This window comes from Brachyistius frenatus, unplaced genomic scaffold (assembly GCF_029030835.1).
Source record: "Brachyistius frenatus isolate BFR_SWC_R1_liver_20210118 unplaced genomic scaffold, ASM2903083v1 Contig_119, whole genome shotgun sequence".
In the NCBI taxonomy this organism is placed as follows: Eukaryota; Metazoa; Chordata; class Actinopteri; family Embiotocidae; genus Brachyistius; species Brachyistius frenatus.
The window spans coordinates 1,047,690-1,074,108 of NW_027210718.1; the positions used below are offsets into that span (position 1 = coordinate 1,047,690).

Here is a 26,419-nt window from a genome sequence, read left to right on the forward strand (position 1 = left end):
AAATACAAAGATTGATGAAGTTGTATTTTAGCTTGATAGTTTCTATTATTTGGGTTTCAAATATCAACTCTCACATAAGACTAATACACTGTGCTAGGTGTCCTGTAGAGCAAATGATAAAAAACGAATTAGTGTTACATTAAAGAGGTTGATGCCATTTCAAGTAATCCAGATCTAGACGGATAAACCATTTTCTCTGTTTCAGTCACGTGAGTCCTCCAGTATTTACTTTAATACTGTTGACATTAGGGGTCCCAAAGCATGATGGCTAATTGAAGACTGGTGCTAGTGTGAAGGTGGTAAGGTGTGTAACAGTGTTGTTACATACATGTTAATGGATGTGAAGTAAAGGACTTTCAGTATCAGCTAATGATGGAGGCAGCTGTGGTCATCCTGAACCCTTCAGACTCATGAAAAATGACTTTGGTGTGTCTGCTGCCATCTGTTGGAAAAACTACAGAAGAACACATTTTTCTTCCCTTGCGCTATGCTCTAAATTTGAAGGAACTCAACTTAATTTCTATTGAGTCAACTTTCATTTTATGAAAATGCTGTCATCATACAGGAGAAAACCTTTTATATTGCTGAGTGAGTGCAGCTGATCTCTTGAGGTATTGTGCAGGTTAAACATAAACAACATAATGAACCTCATCTGAAATTACTAGAACTATTCTTTAATGTTCGCAGCATCCCTGGCTCAATGATGGCCCAACTCTTTAATTGAAGGTTCTCAAAAGTTTTATTGGTAAACAAATGTAAGAACTACAAAGAGAAACAAATACAAAATATGACCTTTTTTTTTTTTAACATTGTCACTCCAGACATGTGGTCCTCAATTGGTGTTCCACAATTCTAAAATATTGAGTCATACACATCTGAAAATGAAATACTGTTCATATTCAAGCAATGAAATTCAACATTTAATAGTCCATTACTTACCTTATTAATGACAATATCTAGTAGAGAGCTAAGTCTTTTTCCCTTAATGTGAAATATTTAAAAAAATGTACACTTGGCCTTACACAAAACAAATGATCACCAGAATTTTATGATCACAAAAATAAATACAAATTCGGGGACTTGCAATTTTGCAAAATTCCCGCAATATCTCTGCAATAAAGACACTTAGCAGAAGCTCTGCTGAAGGCACTACGGCACAACGTACATCTTTCTAAACAAAAATGCTTAATGAAAAAGAATAGCATCTCATCTAGTCAGCAAGGCTCTTCAACCCGTCGTCATCAAAACAAACCACATGCCGGTTGACTGGGAAAAACAACAAAACAGGAAGTGACCGGGTATCACCAATTGTCGCACTTCCCTGCATCAGTAATTATTCAGTATGTGTTAAATTGCAAGAGAAAACTCTTGCAATTTAACAAACCCATACAGTTGTATTTTGCAGTTTGGCACTATTTGTGCATACATTATGTGCTGATTTGATTTTCATTTTAAAATCATTTAAAACACTATATAGCCCATGTATTGCATGTATTCTATACTGCAGTCAGTGGCTGTTTTCTAAAGCTGTCACTTTTATGAGTCAGGAATCTTTTTGAAAATTTGAGCCTATTTTTCCTTTAAGTTACAACAATAAAGAAACTAAAATATTTCCAGCTATTTTCTGTGATGTGTAATACGCTTATTATCACAGGAGGTGATTATATGATTTTTACCTCATTAGGTAGACTTGCAATTTTCACCAATTCTTTTAATTTTACTGAGAAAAACTCTCATAAAACTTTACAAATTTCATAGCAGTTTTTGAAAAAGCAACTGAAAAATCGATCACTTTTTTACGACAACCATAATAAAGGACAATCCATTTAAGAAGGCTGGACCATGATTAAGGCCATTTACAATCTTAGATATAAAAAAATAATCTATGTGCACATCTCACTGGGCTGTTTTATTTGACTGGATAGGATGATCTACTGTATGTGGAATGGGTTTGGATCACAAATAAAGAACAATAAACTGGTTTGGAGCCTCCAGTTAAAGCTTGACTCAATTAAAAGTAATCTTTGTGTGACTGTACATCCAGCGTTGAAGGTCTAGTCCACGGCACTCTCATGAAGTTGTGAAGGGTTTTTCCAGGATTCCTGCTCTGTGTGCCATTTTGTGTTGAATCAGCAGTCTGTTCAGGCAAAAAAATGCCCCGCACATGTCACAGGAGTAAGGTTTTTCTCCTGAAAACCTTTTCATGTGTGTTTTGAGGTGACCACGAGTCTGAAAGGGCCTCCCACACAGATCACAGCTGAAAGGTCTCTCTCCCGTGTGTGATCTTTTATGAACCGTCAGGTTCTGCCTCTGAGTGAATGCTTTTCCACAGACATCACAGTGATACGGTTTCTCCCCTGAATGAATCCTCTTGTGCAAATTGAGATTCTGTTTCCGTAAGAAAATTTTCCCACAGTCTTGACATTTAAATTCTTTAATCTTGCCGTGTGATTGCAGAAAACCAAGGTTGGCAAACTTCTTGCCACAAACATCATAAACAAAGTGTTTGTTTGCAGCGATTCCAGAATCACTCAGAGGATTCAATACAGTCTCATTTGTCTGCGTACTCGTTTTCATTTGTGCTCCTTCACTCGGCACCCGCTCGTTATCGCTGTCATTGTTTTCACTCTGAGTCACAGAGTAGTCTGTAGAAGCTGCATGTGATTCATAAGACACTGGTGTCTCCGGCGGATCTTCTTCAGGAGAAGGAGCAATCACCTGCCGTGTTTGACTCTCATCCTGCTCCTCTTTTATCTCCATCATCTTCATGTCGGTAAAGTAGTTCCCATTATTAACTGCACTGGATTTAAAGGGAGCCGGGACCTCCACCTCACTCCCGAAGTTAGACTCTTCTTGTATTGAGGGTTGTGTTGAGGTCTCCTGCAGCACCTGCTCTCCAGTGACAGCACTGCTGCTCAGTGGAGGTTCTGTAGCAACAGAAGTGGAGGCAAATTTGACTTAATACGTGACTTTGTACTAGCGCTGGAACAATGAGTCAATCAGTAAATGAGTTGTTTAACAGGAAGACAATATCCAACACTTTGGATCATTGTTAAATGTAATGTCATGTAAAAGCAGGTTTAGATGCTCTATAAATACTGTCAAAGTGTCAAAAAAAACCTCAGTCCACAGAAAAAAAGCTCACCGCCCGTATTTAGTAACTGTGTTTTAATAAGCCGTTTGTGATGTCACTCGTGTCATATGTCTGACCTCAGCACGGCTCGCTCCCCAACGTTTTATGAGGAGGCAAACACAGCGGTCGCACAAGGCCGAAGAAAACCTGTGGTTGGCCTTGGGGAGTGTCACTCAGAAATAATGCGCCAATCAGAAGAGACGGTCATTGATATCAATGTGCCTCGAAGACATGGACACAAAAATGCTCCAGAGAGAAGCTTGAGAAACAAGATGTTATACTAAAATATCTTCTGATGGAAATCAAAGCTAAAATTAAAACTGCGGAAAAGTCTTAAATGTGGGACCCTTTAAGTCGGAGTTATGTTGTATCGTTCACGATAATATTGGGACATGCGTTACTCACACACGGCAAGTCTGAAGTCGCCATGATGGAGGAGTTAGTTCCAAAACGGGGAGTGACATCAGTCGAGTGGGGAGGTGGTTTGGTTACAGAAGATTAGATGAGCAATGAGCTACAAAAATATGTTGGCTATTACTGAATATGTGAAGGAAAATGTAATGTTCGTTCGGACACATAAAGCAAAACAACCTATTTCATCACAATTATATGCTCTTAAATCATAATAAATTATTTTCCAGTGTTTTATTGTCAAGAGTATCGTTATAGCAGAAGTACCCTGAAATATTTTGATATTATTTTAGCGCCACATCTTCCTCTCCTAGTTATAAGGTAATATATGTACATAAATTAACAGTTTTTGTAACGGGTACTGTACACAGTATCTGCTGATTTCTGTGTTTTCACTACAGAAATGTGCCCCACAGAATAAGAACCTGTCGAGGACCTCTTCCTTCCTCGAAGTGCATTTCCACCACAGACACAAGGCGACAAGGGTCGAAGGCTACGTCCACCAACATGTTTTCATTTTAAAACAGTAGTTCAAAATGGTGGTAGTTCAAGGAAAGAGTCTGACCTACACCAGGTCACTAGGGAGACTGGACGGGTGACTATTCTTTAAAATAACGTGCGCTTCAACTTCTTCTCACACAAGATAATAAAAGTAGACTTACCAAGAAACAAGCCCAGTATCTGATGCAGAGTGTTTCGTGTTTGATGAGGACTGGCCGGCTTTTCTAAATTTTCTATAGCGAGCTGACCGTGGGCTTCGTACAAGCAAAACCTTATGGTTTTCTCCACTTCTCCGAGAATCTCCTCCCCCGCTGCAGAGCAATCTGAATAAACCGGCAGCATTTCACAAGGTTCTCGTTTCTCTGGCTGCTCTTGCTCACTTTTTACAATTTCAGAAGGGAAAACATTCTCAGGTGTTTGACTCTCATCTCCAAAGTTCTCCTGCTCCACTTTTATCTCCTGTTCCATCTTAAAATCTGTTTCACTCGTGCAGTAGCTCCAGTTTTTATAGTCCAGATCTGTGCTGGATTCAGAGAGTCCTTGGACCTCAGGACTCTGGCTGAAGTTAGACTCCACTGATGTTAAGGGTTCTTGGTTGTCCGGCAGCAGTGGGGTGTCACGTTCTTCTTCATGCTCCATGTTGCTGTCGGTCAGTGGAAGTTGTGGAGCTACAAAATAAATATTCAGTTACCCAATGGCGTAATGTTTCTTTTTCAATGAAAATGGGAGTAACTTTAAGTTCTGGATATGCAATATGAATCAAAATCTACATAGGTGTTAACGCCTTTTTTTTTTTTTTTTTTTTTTTGACAGTTTCTGGAAAATTGCTCCTCACTTCTTTCTATAAAATATTTAAAAAATAGTTATACTACTACAGCAGCAGAGCTCCCCACAGCTTGGTAGGGGATTGTGTGCGCACGCGTGAGCAGGGAGCACCATCAAGGTACTTCTCAGCCACCGTCCAACACATTAAAAGCATCATCACAAACCTGATTTATTTTGCAAGAGGTCCAGCTGGTGTCGAAGACTTTCACCCTGCTCTCCAGCTCGACTAACTTCGGCTTGGTACGCTGATGTTATGGTTTTCTCCACCTCTCCGAGGATCTCTTCTGCTGCCGCGTACAGCCGCTGGTGGACAAAGGACCTCAGCTGCAAAATGATGGCGTCCATGTCTCAGGAGAGAGTGACAGACATCAGTGACAACACTTGTATTTAGACGCAGTCTGTGTGGATGAACGTGAGGGCAAGCTCAGCGAACTCGGCTGAAACCTGCCATACTCTCAGCGTGCGATCCGTAAGAAACCATGATATCACTTCCGGTTTGAGTCGTTCAGAATAAAAGTGTCAATTTGCATAGAGCTGGAGGAAATTAAAAAAAAAAAGAATGATGGATATTAGAAATAAAACAGCGGAAATATAAACTGCATTATTGCTAAAAGACTTACAAACAGAAGTAGGGTAAAACAGGGCAATAGAAGTGCAAGTTTTACAATATATAAAAAAAAAATCAACCCACTGTTTCTGTAGATCTAAAATGCTGAATTATGATTATATTTTATGAATATACTGTAATAAAATGTTTTTTTTTTTAAACTGAATAGAATATGTTAAAATACATCCATTGGCCAGTATTTTATGCTGTGTTTTTTTTTCACAAAGTTTATAATGTTCAGTTTTTGTTTACATTGCAGGAAATGTTTATATTCAATTAACTATTTATATTTAGTTAAGAAGTGTTTCCTGGACTACATTATACTGAGAGGTGTTTCTAATCTTTTCTCGTACTTATTTACATACAATGTGTGTGGGGGGAGGGGGGGAACTAAATTTAATTAACAACTTCATGTTTCAGTAATACAATACTGCCATAGACTTCTCTGCTACTACACTGAAATAACTCTGATAGATGTTAGTTTTGTTCTGATTTAAATGGTTGAAATAATCTCAGTAAGACGATCTTGTGAAATGTACAGATTTGAAGGTTTAGCAGCTGTTACTAATGCAAACAGATGGATGTCATCGGCATAGCAATGATAAGAAACAGCCAAACGGACAAGAAATATGCCTTAAAAGGAACATGTAAGTAGAAAATAAAAACTGGTCCAAGAAAAGCTCCTTGAGGAACTCCACAGGCCAGAGTAGAACTTCTGTTCAGTTACAAAAAAAAATAAGATTTGTGACATTGGAGGAATCATGTGCTGTGCTACATATTCCCATACGTTAGACAATTTAGTAAAATGTTATGATTAAATATCTAAAATATAAAAAGCAGCACACCACTTTCATCAGATTATTTTGAAGGTAAGATACTCAAACAGGAAATATTTCTGTTCACAGGCCAGTCTCACTGTATCCATGGTAACGGTATATATTTGTAAAAAATAATGACATCCCATTTAAAAAAAACTTATTTTAGTAGCATTTAGCATATCCCATGAGTATTAGCTGAAGAAGAACTGTCCATGCCTCACGGGAATAATAGTTGTTGAATGCTAATTTTGGTTTCGCAAAATTTTCAGAACATTTAATTTGTATTTACTTATTTTAAATTCAAAATTTCAAGATTTCAAGACTCAGTTTAAAATATTTATTAAACAAAAAACTAAACAAAAACACTGTTTAAAAAAAAAAAAAATTATCGTTAAAGGGCTTGATACCTTCCAAATTCATCATCATTCTAGGTATTTTGTGAGGCCATAACGCAGGTAAGAAGAGCGCACATTCTTACTGCCCATGCACTGTGAAAATACACATCGTTCATAAACTTAAGTAGCTTTATGAATGAGATGTTTGGACTGTGTTTTTAATTCTTACCTGGTGGCCACAGCCTTAAAACCATTTGCAGACCACTGTAATGTTATATAACAGGAGATTAAACTTTATTGTCCACCATGTGGAAAGTTGGTCTCACCCCATTGAGACGTTACACAAGCAATATACAAAAATACAGAGATCTAAAAACAGCTGTAGAGATGCTGCACCTATAGAGATAAATATACAGAGTTGGTGTATACCAACACACTTACACAGCCGAAAATATAGAACAGAAACTTACATGGATTTATGAACATATCCAGACTGGATGTTTTTATAACAGCCAAAAAGGGTCTGTTCCAACAATCCTTCAAAATAAAAGAAACTTATAAAAACTTTACAACAGGGCATTTACTTTGTCAAAGATGTGTTTGTGCAATAATGATGGAAACATGAATTTTACCTTGCAGAACACAGGAGTTGCTGGTCTACCGTCGCTTTGATTGGTTAGTTAGTTTGTTTGTTTGTCTTGTTGCGTGACTGCAGCTTTTGTTTGAATTGGGAGATAAAACGTTAAAACACCATCAAAGTCACACAATAACACAAACAAACCACCTCATCAAGGCAGCGGTAGACCAGCAACTCCCCGAGTCCTGCAGAGTAAAAATGACTGTTTTTGTCAAAGGAGTCTGGTGGCTTCAAAGAGAGCACAGACGGATATAAGGGCCTCAGTTCCTCATCAGAAAAGGCTGTCTGACGGCAAAGTAAAGTTGTACTCCATCCACAGTGGAACATGCTGTTCAATGTTCCACGTGCTTCCATGCCTGTACAGCTGGCTGCTTCTCCAAACTGGGAATGTGCCAAACCCTATCTACTGCAGGTAATAAACACTATGGATTAAGTACTTGCAGTTCCACTTCAAACAATCCAAACTATCCCTTTAATGACTTCACCATATTGTCATGTCAGCTCTGTCCAACTTCAATTTAAAGGAAACTGAACAACTTTACTGTGAGATTACTCGTCTCAAATATACACAATCTATGGTTTCCATACTGTCTCGGTGTGTCCCGACACCAGCAGCTACCTGAAATGTATCAAATCAACCTAACAACTTATACTTTCAGCAATGTTAAACATACAGTATATGATTTGCGGATGAAACCAATAATGGCCAACAGGTGGGACACAGAGAAGAATTCTGCCACGCAAGTAAACTTAACTCAAGCAAACATGTTCTGAGAAGGCCTGTCTGGTAAATGTCACCGTTTTACATTGCATTTCATTTAGCTGATGCTTTTATCCAAAGCGACTTACAATAAGTTTTCATTCAGTTGCTGCCTTTTCATGAGTTTGCAAGTGCACCTTAAGATTCGGTGCAAACCTGTATCTCATCCCACAAACATTGCAGGCATAAGGCCTCTCTCCTGTATGCGTGGTCCTGTGTCTGGTCATCTGTCCACTCTGGCGAAAGCGTTTACCGCAGATGTCACATGGGTACGGTTTTTCTCCAGAGTGGTATCTCATGTGCGTTTTGAGGTGACTGCTTGTGTTAAAAAGTTTGCCACACAGGCCGCAATGGTACGGTCTCTCCCCCGAGTGGCTTCTTTTGTGAATTGTAAGATTTTGGCTCTGGCTGAAAGCTTTTCCACAAATATCACAGTGATATGGTTTCTCCCCAGAGTGGGTCCTCACATGGACTATGAGATGCTCTTTACGGTAAAATGTTTTGCCACATTCTTGACACACAAACTCTTTTATGCCCGTGTGTATTCTTTCATGCAGCCGGAGACAGCGGGTACTGGCAAATGTCTTGCCGCAAATGTCACAAAAATAGGCTTTGCTGTGACAACGTTTCAAATGTGTTATCAGCTCCTTTGCAGACTGGTGTGTAATCCCACAATAGCTACAGTCAGTTTTGCTCTCATGTGTTTTTATGTGCTTCATCAAAGAGCCAATGTACTGAAATCCCTTGCCACAGAAATGGCAAAAACTACGGTCCTTTTGTCCTTTAACGGAACAATTCTCAAACGGCAACGCTGCTTGGCCGTTCTCGTTGTCCTCGCCACTTTGTTCATGCAACATGTTTTCGTTCCGTCTCATCATATTGGTCTGTTCTCCTGTGCTGTTCCCCATCTCCCCATCACTGTCGCTGTTTTCACTTGGCGCCGCAGAGCGGTCTGAGGAAACCAGCTGCATTTCATGTGGTGTTTGTGTCTCCGACTGATCTTGCTCTCTTTTCACATTTTCAGGGAAAGGAACAACACTCTCAGGTGTTTGACTCTCATCTTCAAGTTCCTCCTGCTCCTCTTTTATCTGGGCCATCTTGAAATCGGTCTCTCCCGAGCAATAGTTCCAGTTCTTATTGTCCAGATCTGTGCTGGATTCAGAGGGTCCGGGGACCTCAGGACTCTGACTGAAGTTGGACTCCTCCGGTGTTGATGGTCCTTGGTTCTCCGGCAGCGGTGGAGTGTCAGATTTGTCTTCATGCTCCAGGCTGTGGCTGGTCATTGGAGGTTGTGCAGCTACAAAAGAGATATTCACAAAAGTTACCCAGCAGCCTGTCATATTTAATTTTCCAATGAAAATTGAAGTAAATACAAGTGCTGAGTATGAAATGGGACAAATACAAATCTACCATGGCGCTCTGTCCCAGCTATCCTTCCGAGATGTTCCGGAATACTGCTCCTCACTATTCTGTAACGTATTAAAAAATATCTCTGCAACTTCTGCAGCAGCCACTGCTTGGTGTGAGGGGATTGTTTGCGTGTGCGCATGCGTGAGCAACATCCATAACTGTCAGGGTGAGTATGAGATGTCAAACAATTAAGACCATCGAGCACACATTACCATCACCGCGTACCTGCTACGTTTTGTGTACACTTATAGATGTAAAAAAAAAATAAAAAAAAATCGGTGTGCAGTTACTGCAGTTGGCTGAATCGTCCGACACCCGCAGAGAAAAGCGTGTAAGCTGCCACCAGTACGGACACCAAAATGCCACCGTGCACCACAGTAAAAGCGGCGTCACAAACCTGATTGATTTCGCGGGAGGCCCAGTTGCTGCCGCAGACTTTCAACCTCCTCTTTTGATCGACTAACTTCGGCTTCATGCAGAGCTAAAGTTATGGTTTTCTCCACCTCTCCGAGGATCTCCTCCGCTGCCGCGTACAGCCGCTGGTGGACAAAGGACCTCAGCTGGAACATCGTGGCGTCCATGTCTCAGGAGAGAGGGACAAACATCAGCAATGAAAGCCAGATAACGGGGAGACAAAACTCGGCTAACGCAGCTGGGATCTGCCAGCAACAAAAAGAAACTATAAAAACGACTTCCGGTTGGAATTGTTCAGAATAAAAGCGTCAAGTCCGAATCGAGATGGGACAAGTATTTTACAACAGCCAAGCCACCTCAAATAAAGCATAAAGAGAACGATGTATATCATAAATGAATTTATTTTTTATTTTTTATTTTTTTATAGAGCTACATTTCTACTCAAATAATTTGAAAACTAAACTAAACCTTGGTGTTACATGATGAGGTAATGTATTAATTTGTGGGATCTTCGTCAAACGTTTTATAAACGTATATATATTATATATGTATGTCTATATATATATATTATATATATATATATATATTATTTTGAAGCTCAGACACTTAAACCGGAAGTCTTGCCGTTCACGGCGGAGTGTTTCCGCTCGTCTGTAAACAGAGGCAGATTAAGCACTTTACCCTGAAAGAAATGTCGTTTTGTTCCTTCTTCGGTGGAGAGGCCTTCAAAGACCATTTTAAACTAGGTACTTATATGACTCTTCGGTGCTTCCATTTGATATTTCCGAATAACTTTTTGCTGTTTTAACGCGTGTCCGGCAGAAGTTGGTGATAACCGGCTAGCCGCGGTGTGCTAACTACCGAGCGCACATAACTTTTCAAACTTGATGTCGATAGTCCTGAATTGTCCGCTTCAATCTTTTGTAGGCTATACGAATCTTTAAAAAAAAAGAAAGAAGTATTTTGTTGTGTTTAAGGTCGCAGAGAACTACATCGACGGTCGGGGAGATAATGAACAAACCTGTTAACTAGTAAACCTTTGAAACCCATGTTCAGGTTACATAACAGGATGTAGTTACATAAATGAGAAGGTTTCTATTTAAGAACAAATCCTTAATTAATGCAAATACTTTATCTCTTTAAAATATATATATATAAAAACACATCCTCAAACAATTATTCATCTATCAAAAATAATACAACAAAAACACGTGGGATTCCTTTAAAACCTTCAATACAATCCACAGAAAATATCCACAACATATTTTGTCAAGACTAACCTGACGGGCTGTGGAAGAGTGACAGAAATGATTTACATAGTGAAAAACCTCATTATGAAAACAGGTATTTCATCACCTCACCATGACACCCTTTACTCCTTAGGGATTTATGTCTGCTCCAAGTGTGATCACCAGCTGTTCTCCAGCTGCTCCAAGTATGAGCATTCCTCACCCTGGCCAGCCTTCACAGAGACCATCCTAGAGGACAGTGTGTCCAAACATGAGGAGAGACCTGGGGCATACAAGGTACCATCAGTAGTTTAAAAGAAAAAAGAAAAGTGTGGCTCAGTGTGTGTGCTGTTTATTTTCTTGTCCACCTGCCAGCACACAACTTGAATAATCAGTTTAAACAAATGAAAGGGATTTATATCACATACTGTAACTTAATAGCTGGTTGATCAATTTAGCGATACGAAGGACTTGTGTTCGGAGAAAGATGCATGTTGTGTTGTTCCAGGTGCGGTGTGGGAAGTGCGGAAACGGACTGGGCCATGAGTTTGTGAATGATGGACCAACCAAGGGGCTGTCTCGCTTCTGAATATTCAGCAGCTCCCTGAAGTTCATCCCTAAAGGTACAAACAATCAGTTTATATCACAAAACAAGGCTACGACAACTGCATCTGCCCTGTTAGATTGTTGAAGTTTACATTTGGAGTTGCTGTACTGTATATATGGACCACAGCAATGTATTGATACCAATTTGATTGCAGATGCCGCGTTCCCATTAACTTTAGAAAACTTGACTGTACAAAAGTATCTTCCAGTACGTTTAGTTTCCCTCTTCTATAATGCCAAGTGTAGAGTGGGGTAAACACATATTTCCAGAGATGTTCTGCCAATACCAGTTGATTAGCCAAAAGGATATTTTTTGAATGAATTTGAAGAGTTAGTAAAATTCTCAACACTTGTATTTTTATCTTCACCCAACAATGAATCGGGAACAAATGTCGTGAATGCGATATCTTCGGAACGCCTCGAGGGAATTTCTTAAAATTTGGGGGAAAAAACGGTCACTCTGACTCAACAATGAGCTGATTTGACCCCCGTAAAATAGTCCTGATTGTTTAGATCTTCTGTGCTGTCGGGTTGAAGATGTGTGTGAAGGATCCACATTTCAGAATTTGTAGCTTCTCTTTGCAGCGACGTCTTAAAGCATCATCTGCTGTCATGGCAACAACTTTCTGTTTTATGAGAATCAGATTTATTGGCCAAACATATGAACACACAAAAGAAATTTGACTCTGTGTTTTGTTTCTCTACACACTAACACAGTCAACATAGAGAAGAACGCGTCCCCCACAGTCCTCAAAGACGGGAACAAATTACCGTCTTGCAGAATATACCATCTTCGAACTCAACAGAATATAAACATTCCCGCAGAAAGGTTGTTCCAAATGCTAAACACTTGTTTGATATAAACTGCTGTACATGTCCTTCTCTCTGTCCCCTCTCCACAGGTAAGGTCGATGGACAGTAAGGTGAGCTGTCAGGAGGAAGTGCTGCTGGACTAGAAGTCTCTTGTGTTGCTGAAGGTGCGGACAGTCAATGAAGTGTTCTGGGGAAAAGCCCAGTGTGGGAGCACCAGGGCTCTGACGAATGGTGGCCTCACCGGACAGCAAGAACGGACGACTGGTCTCAACAGCTTTATTATGCAATAATAGTCCATGACCAGTTTTACCTCATTGATCAACAATCACTCTTGTCACTTTTACGCAGATTGACACTAAATAATGATGAGATATGAGATTGTCTGCTCATGATTCTGTGAGCTTTTTCTTACTGAGAGTCCGTCAGAAAGAAGCAACAACAAAATCAAAAAAATAAATTAACCTTTTCCAAAAGTGATTATTATGGGTTTTAACTACGTATTGTCTCGAACTGCAGGGTTTAATGTGCTGGATGCCGAAAATAAGTGGCTATAATATACTGTTTTCGTTAAATAAAAACAAGCTGATATGATATACAGCTCTCTTGAAAAGCTTTATGTAAATGTATCATATTGACCGGTACGCTAAGAATCAAATAAATATATTTGAAATAAAAAATTCAGTGCTCTCTCCATATATTTTGATTAAATTAGCCAACGTTTAAAATGTGTATTTCAGTTCCAATATTTATGAATTTATATAATAGCTTCTTTTACCGCTGAGCTGGCAGGTTTTGCCTGTTGGCTCAGTAAAGGGAACTAAAGTCCTAAAAAAATATCAATGGAATATGTTAAGCAGTAGAAGAACAGCTCCTTATGTAGTTATATTAACTAATAAAACTGTTAGCAGACGAGCATGCTATAGTGAAATGTGCTTGACAAACATTCTTGTGAGAAAGTTGACATTGTATTAACAGTACTGCTCAGTGAATTCCTGCCATTAGGTGGAAGTAATGGGAATGAGATCAGGCATTACACAAGAGCAACAGAGCTGCTGACACTTGATCTGGGCATGCAGGTTATTTCCAGCTTAAGCCGGGGTTCACTCTTTGTAAACATACGTTTCCAAACGAACCAAAGCAAACCTACTTCTACGAAACGTCTGACATGGACGAAATGTCATACTGCTCTTTTTCTGGTGGAGAGGAATATATGAATCATTTTGCGCCTGGTGAGTGGCAAACAAAGCGAGAGGCTGCACGTGAAGTGGAAAACAAGACCCACACTGTCACTAGAATGAAAGGCCACGTCTCTTTACTTGTCCTCAGGTATATACGTGTGTTCTGAATGTGGCCACGAGTTTATTTTCCAGCACGTCCAAGTTCCAGCACTCCTCTCCTTGGCCAGCCTTCTCAGAGACGATCCATGAGGACAGTGTCTCTAAACACCCTGAAGCATGGGGACCCTTAAAGGTAGTGAAGGAAGTGTGTGAGTATGTTTGTTATAATAAGCCAGGACATATTTAGCTGGACGAAACAGGATTAATTTAAACACTAAACTTGTTATCGATCATGTGATGTTTAGGCATAAAGTTTTGATCTGTACCTTCTGGGTTTAAATTCACCAGGTTTGTTGCGGGAAGTGTGGCAACGGTTTGGGCCATGAGTTCTTGTACGATGGACCGAAAGAAGGGCTGTCACGCTTCTGAATCTTCAGCGGCTCACTGATGTTTGTCCCTAAAGGTGAATGGTTTCTGTATGTCCGGCATAACGGACGTCCCACAGCTGTGCTGACAGATTACACCCTTATCACACACCTGAAACCCACCGTTTGGCTTCTCGTCTCTCCACAGAAAGAGTCGATGGACAGGAAAGTGAGCCGTGAGAGGAAAACTGTCCTGCTGCTAAAGGTGTCCTCAGTGAATGAAGTGCTCTGGGACAAAGCCCAATGGATCTCCCGCGCACTGATGTACGGTGGCCACGCTGGGCAGCAAGAAGGAAGGACTGGTCTGAACAGGTTTTTTAAAATGATGAGCATAAACACACACACACAAACAACAACGGTCAAATGAACCCACCTCTGGGAAAATATCCTGTACAGCTGACTTCATGCCCTTCCTCAAAACTGTAATTACACGATTCCATCAGTTGATGGTGCTGTGTCTCTTAAACAATCTTGCATGAACTGCATTTGCAGCCCTCCTGTTGCTTTACTGTGGACATAGTTTGTTCTGTGCGCAGACAGTAGAGATTGACATCACGGTGCTAAATGTTTACACACCTTTTGTTGTTTAAATTTGTATCTGTTGTTCGGAGAGGCATCTGATTGGTCCCGAAATTCATTTAGCAGTACGACAACGACCCAAAACGTACTCCCAGAATCATAAAGACCTCTCCTCAGAAGAAGGAGCACTGCAACAGATGATATGGCCTCAAATTCGTCCCGATCTCAGGTTCATGTAATACCGTGATGATGAGTCTTTCCGGATGCTCTAAACAATCTACCTGCCAAGTTCCTCAAAAAAACTGTGCAAGTGTACTGAGGAGCAGTGATCCGGTTTTAAAGATGGACACATAAAATATTGATTTGATTTAGGTTTGTATGAAGTTAACTGAGAATTAAAAAAATTATTAATGGTATCGTTTGAAAGAATCCTTACTTTACATGTACAGCCTAAAACCTTCGCACGGTACATTATCACAATATATAATTAATTGCTTTGAATGGACAGATAAGAGTGAATCAGAGGTCCCTACATTCAGATAATGTTCACTCCCTATGACCAACAACAACAGATCATTTCTATTGATGCTGTTGATCAAATTTCAATTAGATTTATTTGAGTAATTGAATTCAATACTGTTTACAAAAAAAATGTCTGTTTTCTCACAGAAATGTCTGGTTTGTTTCTTCATTAAGTTGACATTGTTGCTAAAAAAAAAGAGTACAGTAAATGTCTCTCTCGTGTTTACAGCCCGTTTTAAGCAGTTGATCCTGCATAGGCGGTTATGTGCTAACGCTGCTAACTAAAGCTCACACCTAGGGGGTCCTGTGTTTTCCATATATCTCAGTAAGCAGCGCTCCTTGGCCGGTTGAGTGGTGGAATTTTAAACAAAGCGAGGATGCGGGTTACGTTCAACAGCTCTCATGCTGTTTAAGTGTCTGGGATGAGCAGGTGTGGAGCTGCTCATTTCAAAGGCTGGAAGATCAGAGGGGTAGATGAAAGCTTCAGTGTCAGCCAGAGGATTAAGAAAGGAAGTGCAAACATTCATAGATTGTAATGCGGAAGTATTTAAAGCAAAGACTATTTTGTTGAATTGATGTGATGAGGCTTTTGTATGTAAGGTATGATCAAAACTCCTCAATTCACATCCGAGGTCGCAGCTGCTGCAGATATGCAGGTATAATATGCTATTGTCCCCTTGTATTTAGAGAATAGTACGGTTGTTTTTCTTTTCAGTGTTTTGTCCAAACTGATGTTTAGTTTCTTTATATACCGTAGATCATCAAGCTCAAACTTCACTGGTCTAAATCCCTCAAACTGCCAGGTCCAATCCAAATGCTCTTCTGATCTCACCTGAGGCCCTCCATTGATAACTAATACCTTTCATGTAAAAGTCCTGCATGAAAAATTTTATTTCAGTAAAACTACATATTAGCAGCAAAATGTAGTTAAAATATTAAAGTAAAAGTTCTGGTTTGGTCCCTCTGACTGATATGGTTTTATTATCATATTCACAATCTATACTATAATGAAATAGATCTCTGTCTGCACGTATGTACCATAGACTGTGAATAAAAGTGGATGTAGCGTCTGGGTCGGAAAGATAAAGGCCAATGTGCCTGAAACTGCAATACTGTACCACTGAGGAACTCTATGCAATTCAAAGTGTTTTACTGTCAGAAGAATTAAAAACAAGTTTTTTGACTGTTTTTGTTTTTGTTTTTGATTTTTGGTGAGATATTGTCTCATGTGAACATTCATTGAAATGAAACCATGTGAGAAAATGACTATTTAATTGAGCTTTTAACAACTCGGTTGGGAAATGTGACCCGACTACACATTCATTTTTGAAGGACATCAAAAGCCAAACCACTGGAACAATGTGTTGTATTTTAAAAGCTTGTTATATTATCCATTGTGTCAATTCTTTATCTGAAAAGTAACGAAAGCCATCAAATAAATGAAGTGAAGAAGAAAGGGCAGCATTCCTTTCTGAAAGGAAGTAGAAAGTAACATCAGATGGAAATACTCAGGTTAAGTATAGGTACCTCAAAATTGCACATAAGAACAGTATTTGAGTAAATATAATGAGTTACTTTCCCCCACTGATTCCCTGTAATGTCAAAAAATACACAGCTGGCACACAGACTGGCCTACACTGTCCTCGGAAGTGGGAAAGGGAGAGGCGGAAAGAGGATAAGCGGAAGAGTGACATCCCCCAACAGCAGAGAGTCAAAAACAAAAAGATTAACCAGATGTGAGACTGAGAGATGGGGAGGAAAGGGAAATTGTTCCAAACATAGGACTGTAATTAACATTTGCTATCTGCGAGAACAGTCTCTCTGGCTGGCATCTGAGCACAGCTGAACGGCCGAGAGGAAGCAAACAGGAAGGAGGAGGTGGTAATCCGCTGATAGAATCGCGAGACAGACTTTTCTTCCACTGACCTCTGGGGCTCATCCTACTTGTAAGAAAACAGGATCCTTAATTACATAAAACCACCACTACTCCAAAGTCTTCGCCATCTCCGAAGGCCAAGCCTCGAGGTTCAACCAAACATATGCGTGTGCCATTGACTCATTCAGAGGACATCTTGCTTTAATTGTAACATATATGAGCCCGTTGCTTAGATGTGGATGTTTAAGGGCGCTGCACCTGCTTCTGTTTTGAGCCACAGGAAAACCTGTCTCACTCGGCGTCCACACGCCATGGCATTATATCCAAGTTCATCAAGGTGGTTCTTCACGCAAACATCTGTGATCCAGTTTCCCCGCTTCACACACCACGGAAGCTGCGATCGCTTTGTTGGAGGGGAATAAAGCTCTTGAATGCGTAACGTTAACTAAAATATCGAAATTTCCTTTCATCAGGGAGTAATATCTGCAGTATGCGAGTTAGCCCGCTATATAAGACGTCTCCATCCAAACACGGAGGGGCTGCTGTCCACATGTTTCAGATGTATAGTACATGTGTTGGCCAAACGTCGGTCTCCTTCTGTGTAATGAATGAAAGAATAAACAACGCTTTTATACATGACACAGGAATGTGATTTCCGCTGTGGATCAAAGGAATCTTTTGGAAACTCAAGACTTTCCAGGTCGGGCATTGTTGTAACTCAGCGAGAACAACATGTGTTTGAGAGAGACGGGGCTTATGAAAACCAAAATGAGAATAGTTTTACTCATCCTCCCTGAAAGGCCCGGCAGTGCGCCACAACATGAAATGATGTGAAGTTTACAGAGCGTATAAACAGATTTTATGTGGAGTGAGTGCCTGAAATTCGTATTTTGACGGGTCTTATTGGTTGTAAACACTAAAAGGGGAATGAGGAGTGATAAAAAAAATGCAATTACATTAAGGAAGAAACAATGGGAAACCTCAAACTTCTGTTCTCTCCAACAAAATGTCAACAGTGTAAAGATGTGAGAGATTGTAATGAATGTGGATTTAAGCTAAAAAAAAAAAGCGCCCCGTGCAATCCCAACCGTGAGGGCTCCCATTGACAAAATAAACAACACGGGAAATCTCAATAGCTTCTGCCACTTTATTGTCATCTTTATCACATGATCACATTCCTGATTCGGAGCACCGCCAGCTTCAAAAAAACACAGAGGGGTTCTGGCCGTGTATGTGTTTGCAAACATCACTCACTCACTATCTGATCTGTTTCAGGGAGATAGGACCCCGAGACAGCAGCACAGGCTGCGCTTACAGCTTCAAAGGAATGCTTGAGGTGTGTGGCACTGGGATTGTTCGCACAGATCAGGGTTTTTTTTTTTTTTTTTTTTTTTTTTTTGCTGGACTGACTGAGGGATAAGAGCAAAAGTTTAAAAGAGGAGAATAAGACCGGCTGATTGTGCGCCCACATGTCATCTCTTATCTGGCCTCAATCGGAGACGACAAGGGGGGTTTTGAAGGGCTTCAAAGGTGGGCACAGAAATCCAGGGAGAAATTGTGGAAATGCTGCGCTCATCATGTCACACAGATATTCTCTTCTACTTTGTGCCTGCCGTATGAGATTCAGCGTCAGAGGCTGGTAAAAATGATCAAATGGATCCCGAGATAAAAGTGCGCCAGAGGCCAGGAAACATTTATCAAACGCTCTGTCTTCAGAGTATGGAAATATCAGGAGGGTTTAGGATTCCAAGCTGAATGATTTAAAAGAAGGCTCGGCTCGCAGATAGTCAGAGCAATGATGAACTGTGGAAAATGCCGTCTTTGTGTCAGCGCATGTCCAGAAATGTCAGAGGCCTTTGACGTCTGGAGAGCTTAATGGCACGCTAAAAACATCTTTTGGGGCTGAAGAATAGTGTGGAGGAGAAAGTAATTACCTCAGTCTTTCCCTGCGTACGGTGCCACGGACAGTTTTCCTCCCAACCCCCCCACCCAAACTACACCGACCCACCCACCCACCCCACCATCCCAAGCTCCCTGCAATTTGTGGCTGCTCATCCTCTGTCATCTTGGTTAGTAATCCAAGCATGCTTCACATGAGATCCAGATCATACTGTGCGTGTGCGTGCGTGTGTGTGTGTGTGTGTGTGTTAAAGAAGACTGCCAGCATGTTTGTACACACACCGTCCTTGTTTGATCCTACATTTTTCTCTTAGCATCTGTGTGTGCTTGCAATGTTCACACACATGTGGGTCTGTGTAGAACTTGTGAACCCTGTAACTCCCCCGCAGACCCCAGATGGGTGGCCCTAATAGTCAAAATTGCTCCCTTGGTCATACTGATTGCTAACTTCTGCACAGAAATGATTCAGAGGTGCCTGAGCTCTTTATTCTCCTCGGTGATTATGACCCAATCAGAAACCTACAATCTGCATCACTCCCGGTATTATGAGACAGTTAAGGAGGTGTCCTGGCTTCGGCTTTTCTCGGTACATATTGTGAAAGTTGAAGGAAGTAGGAGGATACATATTTTCACTAAAGATCAACAAGGAGAGGAGAACGAAATGCCTGTAGGGAGAGATGATCTGCCAGAGATGTGTTGCAGTGAGCGCTGAAACAATAGTTTGACATTTTGGGGAAAAATACATGTTTGCTTTCGGGCAGTGAGCTAGATGAGACGAATGGAGCTGTGAAATATCTGTCTGTTGAATATGAACCAACAGCCAGCTTAGCTTAGTTTACCATAAAAACTGGAAACGGGGAAACGGCCTACTTCTGTTCAATATTTTTTTTTAAATCCAGCAACCAGCACATCTAAAGATCACAAATTAACACGTTTTATCTAAGCGGAGTGTAAAAGATCCACTTTGCCATTTTACTTGGTGTTATATATTTACTGCCAGGTAGCAAATAACTTTTTACAAAAAAAAAAAAAAAAAAAAAGTCATTCAGCACATAAACCACAGAAAAACAGCAAAATGTTGTTTATTTTTCCTCTTGATTTTGTTAAATAAGAAACAAATAAGATTTAACGAGTGACCTTTAGATGCAGCGGGATTGGGTTTGAAAGGTTTTCTTGTTTACGCTCTTTGTGCGAGGCAAAGCTAACAGGCTTAGCTTCATATTTTCTGCTCACACATGAGACTCGTATTGATCTTCCTTTAACTCACCATAAAGCGAATATCTCCCTTTAAAGCTCATCTAGCTTCTGAAGTACTGAACTCCAAAGAATAATTATTGTGCTTTTCAAAAGAGTTTACCGTGTGTGATTGTTTGCGGGATCATGTCTGTAACCTCTTTGTGTCACGAACGGGGGGAATTCCATACACCTCTCCAGCTTTATGCCCCTCAGCATCTGTTGTGCAACGCGCACCGACACACAATTACCTTTTCACTGCAAGTCCTTAAAGCCCTCAACATCAGAGCCAACTACTTTTCTAGAGTTATCATTCATCACCTGCTTTATCAGAAAACAATCATTTAATACATCATTGATATCTCTTCACAATCAACATTTGGCACAGGCGAACTTCGATTATCCACATTTGCACTTAGTTTCGTGCCAGAAAAACAAATACCCCCATAATCTCTCCTGCCCGTCCGTCTGCAGTAATTGTTTATTCCTTATTGGCTTGTCGGGGTCCTGGATGTGTGCACAGAACACCGTGTTATGCCAATACTACAGACACTGGAGACAGAGAGGACTCTGTGTTTTCCTCTGTTCGTATCTGTAATAATTATTGCGGGAAGTGAATGATTGCTCGGTCAAAACAGAATCCAAATTAATTTTAAATGTATTTTGGGGAAGTCCGCGGAAAGGCCTTCCTGCTGTCGTTTGGACCAGCAGCTCTGTAGTGTCCCCAAAAACACAAACCTCAAAACCTAAAGTGAGACCAGATGAGAGCTCCAGGCAGGAGAGGAAGGTTTCTGTGTGTGTGTTGGTATGGGGGTTTAAAAAAGAAGAGGTCAAAGTCTCAGAATACATTCCCACAGGAATGAGGCTCACAGACAACCCAATGTGATTATCAGCTTTACAACAAAGTGTGGGTGTGGCGGCGGCGTGTTACAGACAGAAGACTGCTCGACTGGGGACTTCAAATTATGAACCTGTGCTTGTTTGTGAAATGACATTTTGATGTGACACAACATTTTGGAGTTAGTTAAAGAGATCGATACCTCTCGCATGTCTTTAAGATAGACTCTGGGCTACACACAGTTAGCTCAGCTTAGCATGAAGACTGGAAAAGGAGAAAAAGCTGACCCGGTTCTGTCCAAAGGTAACAAAATCCACTCCCACCTCTAAACCTCAATATATCTTTGAAACCAAAATGTAAAACTGAGAATTTACTGCTCTTGTACAAGTTAGTTACAGTGCATTATTTAGTGAGAGTTAGGGGGCTGAACTTCTGTACTTGAAGTATTTCTTTGTGTATTGTGTTTTTAGTTTCACCCTTTTTAATCTGGGTCGGGTACCTAATCTTCCTTACCTCTTCTGTTGTATGTTGTTTTCTTTTGGGAAGCACTTTGTGAGTTTGTCTGTGAAAAGCACTGTACAAATAAATTGTATTTATTTACTTACTAACTTGAGGCTGGTAGGTAAATGAAGTCCATTTTTCCCCCTTTATGTTGGCTGCTGACAGTATAGCTACTTGGCGTACACAATAGTGATGTCCATTTACAGTACGTCTTGGGAAGAAAATGAACAACCTTATTTCCCAATATTAAACTGTTGTCTTAAATCTTTTTCCTTGACCATTTTCTATATATTTGTTTTAAGTAAAGATTTAGAGTGATAAAATTGCACTGTGGAAAAATATTGCAGTCCTGTGAGCTTCAAAGCAATTTAAAAAAAAAAAAAAAATCAAAATTTGATTCCAAATGAGTCCAACTAAAAAAAAAAAAAAAAAAAAGATGTCAGTCTATTAAGTTAAATATCGTTTTTTTTTAATTTTTTTTTTACACCCCATATCTCCCATCTGTTCCCCCGCCCCCCGTGGGTCACATATTTGGTACACTCCTGTCCCCTTTGGCCAAAACAACCGTCAGCACCTAGCTGATGGTTTGCTTGTTTGTGTCGCGCACAATTTTGCATTCCTGTGAAACGCAGACAGGCCCTACAGGGTAGAAGCCTATCTCCTGTTTCTGCAGCATGAAACGTTTTGACACACACACACACACACACACACACACACACACACACACACACACACACACACACACACACACACACACACACACACACACACACACACACACACACACACACACACACACACACACACTCCCTCTGGCCTGCAGGATCTCACAGGACAGGTGATACTATTTCAGCAGACCTGACTCGACAGTGAGGCAATGGGCAGAAGATTTTTATTTTTTGAGGATGACAGCTCTCTTTTCTCACAGTCGCTGCGACAGCTTGGAATTTTAAAAAGATGGGAAACTCCAGAAAGCAGGGAGAAAAACTGCTGTGGCTTTACACCAGTAATTATAGTCAGTTGACACCCATCTGATGACTGTGTTTTTATTTACAGTTGACTTGTTAACATAAATGAACACACAGCCACCAGTTAAATCACGACACATCCACCCAGTTGCTCGTTCACATGCATTTTTAGTCCCTTCGATTGTTTTGGACAAGCCGAGTGAGTGCGAAAATGAGCAAGCGCCTCCATTTGGGTGGCGGTTCTGGCCTGTTAACAGTAGCCCAGTGTTCAATCCAACTGTCCGTGTCAGTGGATTGCAGCGATGGAAAGAAAGTTGTTTTTCACACACTGGGCGGATATAGATGGTGACAGAGACACATAAAAGGCAGAGCTGAGGTTTGGGGCTGACGTCATGGCAATCAACATTTAAGACGACGAGGCCTTTCAGTGAAAGGAAGCCACACAGAGCAGCCCACAAGCATTTCACCAAGCAACAGGCTGAGGTCGGGTACCACAAGCTGTACATGTGCACGCACACTGAGACAATAGGCCTCCACAGGCACACATCTGTATGTATATATATTTGAACCTGAAGGCACAGTAGTCTCCGCATGCATGTCCACACACTTGCTGTAACAGATTGTACACTCAGGCAAATGCTGCAGTTCACAATCTGTCAGGTTTGCAGCCACACGATTTTGTGAATCCCCCAAACTGAGCTGGGAGGCATGAAACTGTACACTCAACTAATCACACGTGTCTCTTTTTTAACATCTCTTTTCTAACTCTTCTTCTGTCTCTCTCTCTCTTTCCTAGACACAAACACATACAGGCAACCCTCACACCCCCATCTCCCTGCTCCTCCACCCTTCCTAACACACCCGAAATTGCTTAGGAGCCAACCACCAGATCCCACTTTTCACCACAGAGCTGTGGATTAGAAAAGAAGGCATTTCCCAAATGGTGTGCGGCTTATGTGATGACATGATTGTCATTCAATTTAATTCCCTCTGTACTCTTTAGATTCCCGCTTGCCTGATTCTGCTGCTACAGTAGAGCACAGTGAGAAGGTAAATAGCAGTTAGAAAGAAAAAAAGAAGCTGGTTCTTGTACAGACTTGCTCCCTGGAAAGGCATTTTAGTTTGTATTGTCAAGATGAAAGACATATTGAAAATTGTTCTGTGCAGCTGGTTTCTAGTAAGTCAAGAAGGCTTGCGTGCATTTTTGTTTATGTAAAAGCTATTTGTGGCCTCACATCTCCATACATTTGTATGAGTGGCATAATTGAACCTCCTGGTTTTATATACTGTCCAAATCTAATCCCCCTGAAGTTGGAATAAAAACCAGTGAAATCTTCCTCTGATAAAAAGTACTCCCATGTTGAACTCGAGGCACAATGTGGGTCTATTTAATGCTTTCAAGGCTGTCGAGAGTGTTGCGTAAGCTCCGAACATCTCTCCGATTTTTTTTGTCCATTCAGTGATGTCTCTATAAAGCTGCAGGGCAAGTCCGGGAGTCTGAAAGTTCTTGCTGGAGGCTAAAAAGTCCCGACGCACCTGTGTGAAGGCGGTGGGACGTTAGGGATGGAGGATGGGCGGAGAAAAGGAAGATGTGGGGGCAGAAAATTGTGTGAGGATGGGGAGATCAGGGCGATTTTGTTCCATCTGCTTGTCCATCAGTCATTCTTAGCGACTTTACTCCTGCTTTGCAGATGAAAGTTGGGAAGGTGGGGCTTCACAGTCGCTTTGTTGTCTGCTTTTGTATTCTGTGATCCTCACTACCTGAGGGCTCAGAGCATTTTACATGTAGGAAAGAGTGTGCATGGCATCTGTTATTTCTTCAAAGAGCCGCAATTCAGCCAACACTATATAAAAATCAGACTTGTTTTTGGTATAAGCCCCTTTAGTCTATACATCAAGGCATAGAAATCCAGATGAGAAGTGAATTTGTTAGCAGTCATATCCAATCCAGGTTAAGTAGGAAAATACTCTGATGTACATCTTTAATCTGCAGTTAGTAAATATCTCATTGATATTCATTCCAGACTCAGTAAAAAGCATCAGGCTCCATTTGTAGGAAACTACAGTCATTCCTCTGCGCTGCTTAATGAGTATCTCCTGTGCGGTGGTTTCATCTGGATCTGTCATGGCTTTAAGGGGTTCTGCTGGGTATCGCAAATGGGCGACAGCTTCTTTCTCATAGTGGAAATTACCAAAAGAGAGTGGAACATTCAGCTTCTGCCGTGGAGAATTGGTAATTTGCTGTAATGGCGGACACATGTAAACGCCACCAGCAGGCCTCTGGCTATGGGCATGTCTATCTGTGGTACACGCAGGGATGCAGCACCAGAACACACCTGTGGGCACAACAGTTGGAAATATAGTCCGGACTGCACACATGCATATAGACAAGTGCCTACACATGAATCTAAGCACACAGCAAAGATAGAGATGTGTGCACACAGACACATCAATAGACAGACATATTATCCAACCTCAATCCTCTATATACAGACACAGTTCACAACTTGCATGTCGTATTTGTTTCCTCAACACTGTTTGTTTCTTTAATCTCCGTGTTTATATTTCGGGGTCCAAACCTGTCAGTGTAACTCCAACTAGAGCAATTAGCATGAGGGAAAAAGCAAATAAAATGTCTGATGAAAGCAAAGTCTGGATCCTGACCTCACTCTGACTGAATCTGACGCCAGCCAGCAGACAGCCATCTCCAGAGCTGTGAATAACTCAATCCCAAGCTAGTTTCTTTTTTCAATGGGTATAGCTTACAATAGCTGTTTGTGTTTCTAAACATGTAATTATTCTATATTTGCCTGGGTCATGTAAGAAGCCATGGAGACCTTTGTACGAGCAGACGGCAGAAACTGCAATCACAGGTTTTGTAATGCGAAAAAGTTCCTTAAAGGAAAAGTTTTTGGGACATAGGCGCATTCACAGAGATGAAAAGATGGATTCCAGTGTGCTAAAGCCGCTCCTAACGATCAGCTAACTTAGTGTAAGGACTGAAAATGGGGAAGCAGCCACCCTGAATTTCTCCAAAGGGAACATATGCTGCGTTCAGATGGGGTCGTCTTTACGTCCGTATGAACGGGCCCCTCGTGTGGTATTCATTCCGAATTTCTCTCCAAGCCCAGAGTTCACAAGTACTGACGTGTTTGCTGACGTTTACGGAAATCGTGCAGGCCATGAAAATTAATTTTTAGTTGGTTGTTGAGCTAATATATTCTTATTCCAGTAATGTAGAGTTTGTCTTCATAACTCAGATAACAGCCTACGTCTGAGGAAAAATGTTGATCTTCCTAACGGTCTCATCTTTTCCCTCTGTGCTCTTTGCATGTCCTGCACTACTTATCCCCCTGTCAGCTCGCTAAATTGTTAACCTGCGTGGCTTCTCGACACTCTCCCAGCAACTGCGTTTTTACGACTTAACAACGTGAACGCCAAGCATACGGTGAGCACGACTAATTGGGTTGTATACAGGAGCTCAATGAGTTCAATGTGAACGCAACAATAATCCTTTCGAGATCTGTAAAGCTCACTAATTAACATCTTTAGTCCTATATGTGTTAAAACTGGTGAGTATAAACAATAATTTCACAGTTGGGATTTGTACAGGACTACTTGTTGCTTGGGACATGTTTGGCAGTGAAATGTCATTTGGAACTTTAACACATAAATTAATAAGTGCGAGCAGGTAGATTTTTTTTTAATTTTTTTTTTACCTTTGGACAAAGCCCATTTTTTTCCTGCCCTCGTGTTAAGCTAGCTGTCTGTTGTCTGTCTTCGTATTTACCACACAAATAAGACCCTTATAGAAAAACAACATGGATTTCACATGTGCAAAAACTCATGCGATCAAATGTGA

General features: G+C 40.8%; 2 protein-coding genes and 1 pseudogene across 2 annotated transcripts; 2 read left to right on the plus strand and 1 right to left on the minus strand.

Moving 5' to 3' along the window:
• Positions 1 to 726: 726 nt before the first annotated feature.
• On the minus strand, positions 727 to 10,253 carry LOC138629671 (zinc finger protein 665-like). The gene is made up of 6 exons (XM_069713523.1): positions 9,835 to 10,253; positions 8,138 to 9,324; positions 6,774 to 6,783; positions 5,035 to 5,217; positions 4,207 to 4,713; positions 727 to 2,927 (listed from the first exon to the last, which is right to left on the minus strand). Exons 1-6 carry the CDS (start codon positions 10,016 to 10,018, stop codon positions 2,071 to 2,073), a joined length of 2,928 nt encoding a protein of 975 aa, XP_069569624.1. The 5' UTR covers positions 10,019 to 10,253; the 3' UTR covers positions 727 to 2,070.
• Positions 10,254 to 10,485: 232 nt separating this feature from the next.
• On the plus strand, positions 10,486 to 13,176 carry LOC138629649 (methionine-R-sulfoxide reductase B1-A-like). Its single transcript, XM_069713486.1, has 4 exons — positions 10,486 to 10,597; positions 11,235 to 11,377; positions 11,589 to 11,703; positions 12,589 to 13,176. Exons 1-4 carry the CDS (start codon positions 10,543 to 10,545, stop codon positions 12,606 to 12,608), a joined length of 333 nt encoding a protein of 110 aa, XP_069569587.1. The 5' UTR covers positions 10,486 to 10,542; the 3' UTR covers positions 12,609 to 13,176.
• Positions 13,177 to 13,239: 63 nt separating this feature from the next.
• On the plus strand, positions 13,240 to 18,483 carry LOC138629648 (methionine-R-sulfoxide reductase B1-A-like; annotated as a pseudogene).
• The last annotated feature ends 7,936 nt before the right edge of the window (positions 18,484 to 26,419 follow it).